The 11,091-nt window shown below is 39.0% G+C and overlaps 1 protein-coding gene across 1 annotated transcript; it reads left to right on the forward strand.

Annotated features, from left to right (window-relative positions):
• Positions 1-3,336: 3,336 nt before the first annotated feature.
• Positions 3,337-5,760, forward strand: LOC117493550. The gene is made up of 4 exons (XM_034144173.1): positions 3,337-3,482; positions 3,586-3,918; positions 4,278-4,408; positions 4,932-5,760. The coding sequence occupies exons 1-4, from the start codon at positions 3,341-3,343 to the stop codon at positions 5,016-5,018; spliced, it is 693 nt and encodes a 230-aa protein (XP_034000064.1). The 5' UTR covers positions 3,337-3,340; the 3' UTR covers positions 5,019-5,760.
• Positions 5,761-11,091: the final 5,331 nt, after the last annotated feature.

Below are 11,091 nucleotides of genomic sequence, written 5' to 3' on the forward strand. Positions count from 1 at the left end.
ACAGCTAATCAGTAATACCACATTAGTAACAGACTCTCATGTCTATCCCCCCTTGATCATCCTACTAATCTTTCTAGAGAGACGGCAGATTACCATTTCCTCCCCCACAACCATATGCCAATTTATTTAACTGATGTCTGAGATTAATGCGTAAGCACCCTTGCTACTTTAATGTATTGACAGGGCTATTAAACCACGTGCAGGCCAGCCGGGGCCATGTGTGTTCCCGGGGGGGAGATCTCTGAGGAGGAAGAGGATATGAGAGCGTGGAAGCGAATTGAGGAAGCGAGGTGAGTCATCTCTGAGTGACAGGGCAAGCAATCAGAGAATCAATGCTCCCATTCAGTCACGCTGACTCAGCAACTATAAGCAGGAGGAGAATGTGGACACACTATTGATATGTTGCTCATCATCCTGATGGAAAAACAGCACTACTTCTCTCTCTAAATTATAAATCCACCCCAAAAATAGATAGATACTTTATTTATCCCACATTATTTTGTTACAGCAGCAGTGTGTTTCAACTGTCAAGGCTTTTATTGTCATGTGTGCATACAGTGTAGTTATGACAACTGAAATCTGAGGTCACAGGCTCCTCCAACAGTGCAACACAATAAAACAGATGAAATAGTACAAGTAAATAGAATATAATAGAAACAGAATATAATAAAAACTGTGCAGCATAGTCTATACAATATTTGGAATATTGTTGTATGATAATGGGTTGCAAACAGATGAATTTGTTGTATGTTCTTGCAAAAGTTCAGGTGTTTAACATTCTTATGGCCTGTGGGATGAAACTGTTCAGGCATTAATATGTAAAAAAGGTGTAATAAAGTATAACATAATAAAATAAAAACAATAAACAGCAAATACAAACCTATCTAGACATATATCACAATAATACACAATATAAAATATTCTGGATAGATTTAAATGTTCTATACAAGGCCAACATACTGCAGCAACAGAAATATAGACGTATAGCAGAAGTAGACTTAAAATACAGATCTCATGAAGGATCTTTTATTATTGTGGTCTTCCTGTCCTGAGACCGCAGACAGATCCTGATTATCTCTATGAAATCTAATGCTCTCCTTCCAGCTGAAGCCCACAACAGGAAGCACTGGTTGGCAAATGGACAGAGCCGTGACAAAGAGAGCGTAACAGCCTCCTCGCAGTGTGTGCTCCAGCTCACTGTGGGCCTCCTTAACCGGATGAGACTGGTGGGTGGGCGGATGGAGGGGAGAGCAGGGGGATGGACCCTTTTATTCTTTTAAAATCTGTCCCAGAGGGAGGCAGAGAGAGCAGGGGGAGGTTTTTAAATGCATCTGCAAAGACGGTGAAAGCCTTTATTGATGTTATTGATGCTGATGTTTACAATTCTCTAGGGACAGTGACAACCTAATGGAGTTTGTTGAGGTCATTTCAAACTGCAGGGGTAATCATTTTATATCACTGTGAAACCTTATGAGCAAGAGGCACATGACTGGGATTTTATCTTTATATACAGTAGGTATTTTGTTGAGTATTGATGCAAAAAGATGCTCTGTGTATTTGTCTCTTTGTCGTTTCATACTTAATAAGAGGATTGTGAGATGGCCTTATGATATGCCTAACTGAATTTCAGTTACAAGATTTATTTTGCTTTTCAAAGAGGCTAATGTGGGGAGATTTAGGCTTCAAGATCATGTTGCTTGTACACAATTCTTAGTCAAATTCATGCCTTTCATATTAGGGTGGAGGCAACCCTTTAATTTGTTTTCATATACCTGAGTATTGTTTTATTTCATACCTTGAGGTGTACGGAGAAAGCAATTTAGTTTATCCTCTTATTGATCTTAAATATCAGAATCAAACTCAGAAACAGGTTTACACATACAAGGAATTTGCCTTGGGGTACATGGTGCACATAAACACAGTTAAAGAAGAAAAAAGGTAAAAAAAAAAAAAAAAAAAGAATTAAATAAAAACCATTGTAAAAAAATATACATATATATAAAAAAACGATTGTACGATAAAATATAGAAAATGATTTACATGAAATCTGGATATACAAAAAAGCTATGTAAAGTATACTATTGCAAAGTACTCCGAATAATACAACACAATATGTGCAGTATTGGTGAAGTGGAAAGCTGTGTAGAGAGGTAGGTTGTGTACAATATATGATTATCTGTTCTCTGTCACGATTATATCCATGGTTACTCTTTTTGTTTCATACGTTATCCTTTATTCCCATAGGTACTTTAATAAATGTCTTGGAACACACTATAATGATGTTCAATACAAGATATAGGGAGAATTGAAATGTGAAATACCATTTATATACAAACAATTATAACCTCTGCTACAAAACTATATTATTACCATTATGTTTTACTATATTGTTAAGGGTTATTTCTACACACACAAGCCTCTATGAAGCCATGTAACTGCTCTTATTTATTTTAAGGCTGGAACTATGTTACATCTGAATGGTTTACAATCAGACATGTTTTTTTCCTTCTTCCACAAGAGGGCAATACAGCACAGAGGCATCCCATCATCTGTTACCACAAAAGTTGTTGACCTACTTTCGCTGCTATATATGTTTAGACAGTCTGAAGTGCAAGCTGTCAAAGAAATCAACCAGATGAATGTATTTCCTTGCTTTAGAAAATGTCTTACAGCCTTTCAGCATGAGCTACAGTAAGTGACTTGGAAACAGGGGCCTTTATATTGTTAAGGGATATTCCATGTCATGTGTTTAAACAATTATTGCAGTCACTAAAGCTGCTTTTGTCAGGATTTCACTAACCCTAACCCTAACCCTAACCCTATAGACAATACAATCCCTTTAAATTCAGTTTCATATAACTATCACTAATATAGCCAGTGAAGCGTTTTCTGACATTAAAAGGTAATATCTCCATTGCTGTTTTATTTATCTACTCAAAATATTCAAGATTCAAAGGCTTTAAAGTCATATGCAGCTACAGTGTAGACATGGCAATGCAAATTCAATGAAAACATTGCAACATAGTTATATTGGACATGAAACAATAAAAAAGAAATTACACAATTAATTAAAAAAAATAAGAAAAAGTGCAAGAAGAAACAGAATTAGAATAGATTAGAAAAAGCAATGTTTTTTTTCCTGTGTGAAAGTTGAATTGAAGTTTCTTCTTCTGCTACAGTTGACCCAGTGCAACTCCATAACCCATCATGTTGTGATAATATATTGCCTTAAGTGAGGTATATAATAGTCAAAAATGTGTATGAACTTCACTGCTGTCTAACTCAGAAAAAAAGAAACGTCAGACATGTGATGTAGGTCACGTGCTTCTGTTGTTGATGCATGTGGGGATGTCGGTTAAAACACACTCACATTTCCTACCGAGGAGTTAGAATTCAAGCTAACCTTTGTGGGACAGTCGCTGTCAGCATGTCCGCTGTCTGCTTAAAAATCATGACCATCCTCTGTCTCTCCGGCACCCCAGGTAAGACTGAAACTAGAGATTAATGTAAGGCAGGATTTAATAAAGCTTTATGAAATGTGAAGTGAGATGAAACAGATTAACAGGTTTGTGTATTTCTCTTTAGGGAGCAGTGGAGTGGTTCGGAAATTGATTGGAGAATACGTCACCATCCAGTGCAGACCCCCACCAAAAGACCAAGATAGCCTGACTCTGAATAAAGGTCTCAATATGGAGTCTGAGGTTTTTAAGATGCATGGCGCATCGGAAAAAGTGACCATTGCAAAGGATATCCAGGACAGACTTCAGTACAACGGAGTGTTCCCCAAAATTGACATCCTCATCAAAAATGTGACTTCTAAGGACACAGATACGTACTGGTGCGTGTACAAGAAGGTTGAAGGGACTTCACCGGTAACCAAAAATGGAGAAGGATCTATTTTACTGGTGGTGGTGACAGGTGAGTCTTTATAATTTATGTGTATTCACAAACCTTCACAAACAGACTTAATTGTTGTCCTGTATAACGATATATGGCAACCATGAACCATGAGTTCTAAACTACACTGAACAATCTGAATCGTTACTCTAATTAAATGTATTATGTCAACAGATTTCACATTAGGTTAGTTGGAAGCATTCATATTAAGTTTGAATAAAAATATTAGGTTCAACTTAATATTATTGCTTTTAACTTACCTAATACAGTTATGTGACATTTAATTAAAGCCAACGTTTCAGTATTTTCAGTGTAGAGATGTTACTAATTCAGAGGGGACAGGTATAAAATAAATCTAAATTAAAGTTTTTTTTCCCCAGAACCCCAGACAGACAGGGGTTCGGTGCCGTGTGAACAATCCAACAACAACCTGATCCTGGTGTCGGTGGTGATCTGTGCTGCGGTGCTGCTCGGCATCATCATTTGCTTCCTTGTCTGGATCATCCCCAAGGTACCTTTGTGTTTTACCGTGTGTGTTTCTGCATTTACCTATGACTCACAAACCCTTATGAAATGTTCCATGTTCCTGTTATTCTCATAGAAACACTCATAGACATGTTATTTGTGTAATTGTCACTGTCACTTTTATATATAGAATAGTGTCTGAAAGAGAGCAAGATCCTTTTTCATAAGCAAAATGTTGAATATAAATGTAAATAAATACATTATTTACATCAACGATTTTGTTTGCAGTGTGTGGTGCTGTTGAATTGTATTGCATTATCCAGACAATTGTTTCAATGATACCATATAGTTTATACATATAGATGTTTATATATAAATATATACACACACACACACACACACACACACACACACACACACACACACACACACACACACAACACACACACACACACACACACACACACACACACACACACACACACACACACACAAACACACACATAAATTGACTCATTGTCCTACTGGCCTACATCTAACATGTTGACAACATTATCTGTTGTTTCCAGACCAAGAGCCTGCGATCCGCAAAGAAACCGAGAAGAGTCGCCACCAATGATGTGTACGAAGAAATGCGAGGCACAATCAGACGCTGAAGATGTGAACCGGCACGCAAGCGAGCCGAAACTCCACAATCTCTGCAGCACTGAGGCACAGGCGATGCAAGTGAAGCAAAGTTGCAACTCTGCATTCTCTCCAACACCTCTGCAAGCCTTCTGTGTGTCTGGCTGACAGTTAAAACAATAAGTTCCATGAATTTGTCAAAGGAACATCAGGGGAACAGCTGCACTGCCAGTATACATGTGGGCACAATGTATGTATAAGACAGCTATTTGGTTGTTGCACAAATATTACAGTGTCTAATCTGTTTCAGTGGCAAGAACTCAGACCTGACCTGATATGTAGCCTTTGTTATGTTGGATTTCAATTTTTTTAAGTTGTTTTGTACAGAGTTGTTTTTTTGCAGATGATTTACTATTTGAATAAAGGCAGGGATAATGTGCCATATAAGATAGATACTATGTATTGTAATAATGGTAACTGTAATGTTGCTTCGACATAAATAGAACAATCAGGTGTGGAATTATGTCCATTTGAGGATTTTTTGATTGTTGACATTTGCAGTATGCCAAGATGAGCACTGATTAAGCTTCCAGCTGTTTTGTGGTGCCTCACGATAATGCCAGCAGACACAAAGCACTTGTAATACCTAACATTTCTAAGGTATTTTATTGTGTTGTATGTCCCTTGAGAGGCCTGTTATGAGTGAATTAAATGAAAGTCTATGTGATCTACAACAAATGTATTTCTTAAATAAAAACATTTAAAAAATAAAAATGTTAATAATTGAGTTTTTGGGAGAAGGGGTGCGATTAAATCAGAGTTAACTTCTTCCCACCCCTTTTCGGATGTGTAATTAAGAAGATTATTTGTTTAGATATCATTTAGAATCAGTAATATTTTTGTATTTCAATTTGACACTGCTTAATTTTTATTGCATAATAATTCTCATGTTACATTTTTGTATTATTGTTTTAAACATTCAAAATAAATGTAATCAAATCAAATCTACATATCTACCTTCAATAATAGTAAAATCAGATGAAAGAACGCTGACCAGTGGCGTAACAAGGTTGTGATTGGCCCCGGTGCAAATATTCTTTTGGGGCCCCCCCCCACCCCATCGCCCCAAACATAAGCGCACGCTGATGTGCTCACACACGCACGGACATACACAACCACTCAGAAGCGCCACATGTAGGCTATCAACAACAGCCTGCCCTGGCCTCAGACCACCACAGCCTGACAACGGCACAGCGAACTAAGAAGAGGATTAAACCTGTTTCCTTGATGTTTGTCTCTGGGGAATGGGCCGGTAGGCCTACATAGACCGGTTGCTATAATATAGCTTTTGATCTTGGCGTCAGGGGGTCTCAATAGCGCCATAGAGTCCCCTATCGGTTGGGGCCCTTGGGGGAACTGTTGGACCACCGCTGGGCACAGCCAAATCCATCCTCTCCTCCTGGCTGGCTGGAGAAGAAGCTTGCACAGCCACGGGTACAGCTTCACTTGTGGAGCTAGATGGTGGTGAGGCAGGTGAGCTATCGTTAGCCTCCGGCTCCGGCTGCCGCTGCACGACAACATTGCTAACGTTAGCGCTCAATTTCGAGGACGATGTATGACAAAAAAAACTGTCTATTTCGTCAGTTTAGCTGTTACATCTCCTTGTTCTCTCTTGTCCTTTCTCTTTTGAGCGCTGCTCTTGTGCTTTGGTTTGCTGTACATTATAAATGCATGCTATTACATTTTTTATAATGCTGCCGAACTTGCTGCTGCTAGCTACAGTACAGTACAGGTTGATTAAACGGTTCGCTCGTCACGCAAGGTATCACATGACATGAAAGGGAGCAAGGTCATTGGAGAGACAAATTACAAATTAATTTAGGTTGCTTGGTTACTTTGAAGACTGCGTGAACCGGTCAATGCCATTGGGGCCCCAAAAAAGAATATTAAAGAAAATATATTAAAAAAATATATATATATTTTTATTTTATTTTAACATGGGCCCCTGTCCAGCTCTGGGCCCCAGAGGCTGCACCGTCGATAGTTACGCCACTGACGCTGACCCTTTGTTTATTCTGTGTTCAGGGTGAGAATTACACGCATGGTTTGGGGCGCTGGTTTGGGTGTAAGCATAGCAATGGTAATGCTAGATTTATGAGTGGTGTAGTGAAGATGTCTAGTTCTGAGAGGGAAAACTCAAACCTTTAACCCAGCCACCCACAGATTCATCTCTGAGCTCCACTTTAGACTTTGGTGATTGATGAGCAGCACTGGAATTATGTGGATTACTGAAAAAGTGAACAGGTGGTGACATGAGTCAGTAACATACCTGGGTCTTACTGTAAACTTGCACTAAACACTGTCGAATGCATGACAATAAAACAAAGAACAAGCTAGATATATAAACCGTCTACCGTTTTCATAATTTCATAATGTAAACATGGATAAAGCCACCAACATCGAACATCAAATCAAACCGTTTGTCACAGTTTTTTGTGTTACACACTTCAACACATGACAATTTTTTATTTATCAACAAGTGGAAGAACCAACCTTTTGAAAACAGCACAATAATTTATAAGCGGTACCAGGTCGTGTCCAGCACATATTTTCACGAATGTACACACTGTATATTCAAACACTGTAACTCAAGCACCAGTTCCCACTGTAAAGTCAAGACAACTTGCATCAACACCCGAGTCCCAGAGACACTGTATGATTCAACAATTAAATGTCACACAGAGAGAACAAAAGAAATCTCATGGTGTGGGAGCATACGAGCCGCGACAATGTTTACTTGTGCGGTCTCAAGCTGTGACTCTTTCTCCATCCACATAGCAGCCGAAGCAAAAAGGTGCGAACATGTGTGCGGGGTATGTGTCAGAGTATAGTGGTGTTGAGAGTATGCAAAAGCGTGTGTGGGTAAAGGGGAAAACTAAAAACAACACAAACATAAAGCGAGACATAGGAGATGCATTGAGGTGAGAGGTAGCACACAGGAAACTAAGACCCCTCTTACAAGAAAGACAACATAAGCACGTCTACAAAAAGAACAGCATCTACACCACAAGGACACAGTTTCTTTACATCAAATTATTTTTGTTTCACCCAATTCAGACCAAGGTTTGTACGTGACTGCAGAAGAATCCTGATTGTGCAACTGCAGCTTTTTCCAAACCTGTCATAACTTGTAATAGGAAACACCAAATGATAAGGTACGACAGAACGTTAGGTACAAAAACACTATATAAGCACAGTGAGAGATAATAATCTGCCTCAGTTTTTACAGCCAATAAGAGCTGTGTTCACAAAACCAGAGGATATGACATTTTTACTTCAAAGCGACATTGAGGCCTAGCATCAGGTTTGATCACACACACAGGTGTTGTTGACCAACGTTTATTCATAAAAATGTTATTCTTTTTTTTTTTTTCAGCTGTTGCAAAATATACTGTTTTCTGTAACATGTAAGAGTGGAAACTTTAACCTTCACTAGGCGCCTTTTCAGGTGTTGGTGGGTGGGGGAAAAAGGTTTTGATTCAACTTCCTTTTGATAAATCTTTTCATACTAGTCATATAATGTCATAATCTCCTGTATTTCTTGTTCACATTTATGGTTTTCACGTTAGAGCGTGGAACACAATAGGCTTATAAAACAGTAGCAGGATGTGATTATGGCCTTATAGTCTCTATACGTCTATATGGTCTAGGCCTCTTTACAATTACAAAGAAAAAATGGTTATGTTAAATGAAACATAGATAATCCCGTATTGTGCATCACTTAATTGATTCTTTTTGATAGGGAGCTTTGACAAACATTGAGTTTATCCACACATTCTTTTTGAGAAAAAGTTTGGGTTTTGTTGTGATGCAAACTATTTATTGGAGATTGCTTTGAGGGAAATAAGGCTAGGTTAGAAACCATATTTTCCAACACAAAATAACTGTAAAATCATCAATAACCTCAAAAAGATTCAGTAAGCCTAAAGTATCCTATCTTTATCTTCAAAGAGCTGTGTCAACCTTTTAAAAAATAAACGCTTGCTCCGTCTCTCGTCCATGCAAAACACCCACCTTCATCTGATTTCTGAGAACTGAGATGACTCAATTGACTTTTTGTTCGACTGACTTCCCTTGAGAACCTGCATCTTCAAACGAGACACAGTGCCTTTAAAAAAACACATTCTTTCTCTTACAAACATATGTTTTTCACAGCCTTTTTTGGTTCAGTATAGGACAAGCTTATGTTGGCCAATGTTAGACAACTTGAGCTAGATATTTCTGTATAGTTGACATTACAGAATCAGTTTAGGGACTTTAAAAACTTTTTTATATATGTATTTATCAACAGCACAACAACCACAGGATCGTTGAATATTTCGCTTCTTCTTTTTCAATGTCTAATCTGGTCTGATTTGGCCTCTTCAGGTTCTTCTGGGTAAAACTGGTCCACCTGCAGCTGCCAGCTGTGTTGATGTGTTATTTCAGTAACAACACTGTGTGACTCATTAGCTAGTTCTGTTTTCTCAGTTAAAGAACACTGACAAACATGCCCTAAAATAACCGATATTTATTTTAGGGGAATTTGAAGGGTACCTTATGTAAAAAAATTGACAATCCAAGAACTGTCTTCATGTGTTTTTGCCTCTTCAATTATGTAATAGGTGTTTATGTAAACGTTTTAAAATGCTTGCCAATCATCTGTCTATGCCCACTGATGAGACCCCATATTGATGGCATTAAAGATGTGATGCTCGAGGTACAAACCTGAGCATGCTTTTAATGAACATTAATTATTTTATTTTATTTATTTTACTGAATAAATAATTCAGCCATCACTGCTGGTTATTCCAGATAATACCTGTGTTAATGCTGTGTTGAGCTGTTGAACAGACCAGAGATCAGTGTTAAGAAGGGAAAAAAGCAGGCAGCAGCCACCAGAGGTCTCTGCAGCTCAGACCTGCAGCTCTCTGAGGCAGGATGTGGATTCAGGTCTAATGAACATGAAGCAGGTTACCGGTTTCATCAGACTTGATTCTCATGCATCAAAGTTAAGTATAGAAGTAACAACTGCGATGGCTGGGAAACCCAGGTCAACTGCTTGGAAGGCAGCTATGCTCACCACTATATCACCATCGCTAGCAGGTTACCACAGGGTGACATGTGGAATTCAAAAACGTTAAAGGCTGTGGGCACAGCTGACTATTTGAATAGATGTGGGCTAACTCTCTAAGTTTTATCAGAGCCGTGGCTCAATGACTGTACTCGTGCTCTCAGACGCGCTTGCAGGCGTGCAGAGAGAAAATGGAAAAAGGATAAACTCCATGTCTCCCTAGAAATCCTTCGTGCTTGCCTTTCTGACTACCAGACGGCAGTCAAAGCAGCCAAAACAGAGCACATTTCTCTGTTAATCTCCAAAAACAGCCATAAACCTCAGGTTCTTTTTAATGTCCTCAACTCTATCATTAATCCCTGTGATGTTTCTTCTATTGTCCCATCGACTACTCTCTGTGATAAGTTTCTTTCATTTTTTATTGAAAAAGTATCTGCTCTTAGGCTAGCCCACACTAGTGATACCCCAGATCCTGCTCCTTTTCTGTGCCCTACTGTCCTCGACCACTTTGAGCCTGTATCCCTCTCTTCTCTCTCGGATGTAGTCAAGCACCTGCGGCCGACAAACTGCACCTCAGACAGCATTCCCTCTCGCCTTCTCAGAGATGTTTTTGATTCAGTTGGAGCAAGTATTTTATTACTTTTAAACACCTCTCTTAGCTCAGGATGTGTCCCAGCTGCCTTCAAACATGCCGTGATTAAGCCACTACTTAAAAAGAAAAATCTCGACCCCTCCATTCTCGCAAATTTTAGGCCCATCTCCCAGCTACCTTTTTTATCAAAAGCCCTGGAGCGAGTAGTCTACGCCCAGCTGCAGTCTTTTTTAACCATCCATGGAATCCATGAAAAGTTTCAGTCTGGCTTCAAACCCATGCACAGCACTGAAACAGCCCTTTTAAGAGTTTTTAATGATCTGCTCCTAGCCGCCGACTCAGGTAGCCCAGCTGTCCTGGTGCTGTTAGACCTGACAGCTGCCTTTGACACTGTGGACCA

This window comes from Trematomus bernacchii, unplaced genomic scaffold, assembly GCF_902827165.1.
Source record: "Trematomus bernacchii unplaced genomic scaffold, fTreBer1.1, whole genome shotgun sequence".
Taxonomy (NCBI): Eukaryota; Metazoa; Chordata; class Actinopteri; order Perciformes; family Nototheniidae; genus Trematomus; species Trematomus bernacchii.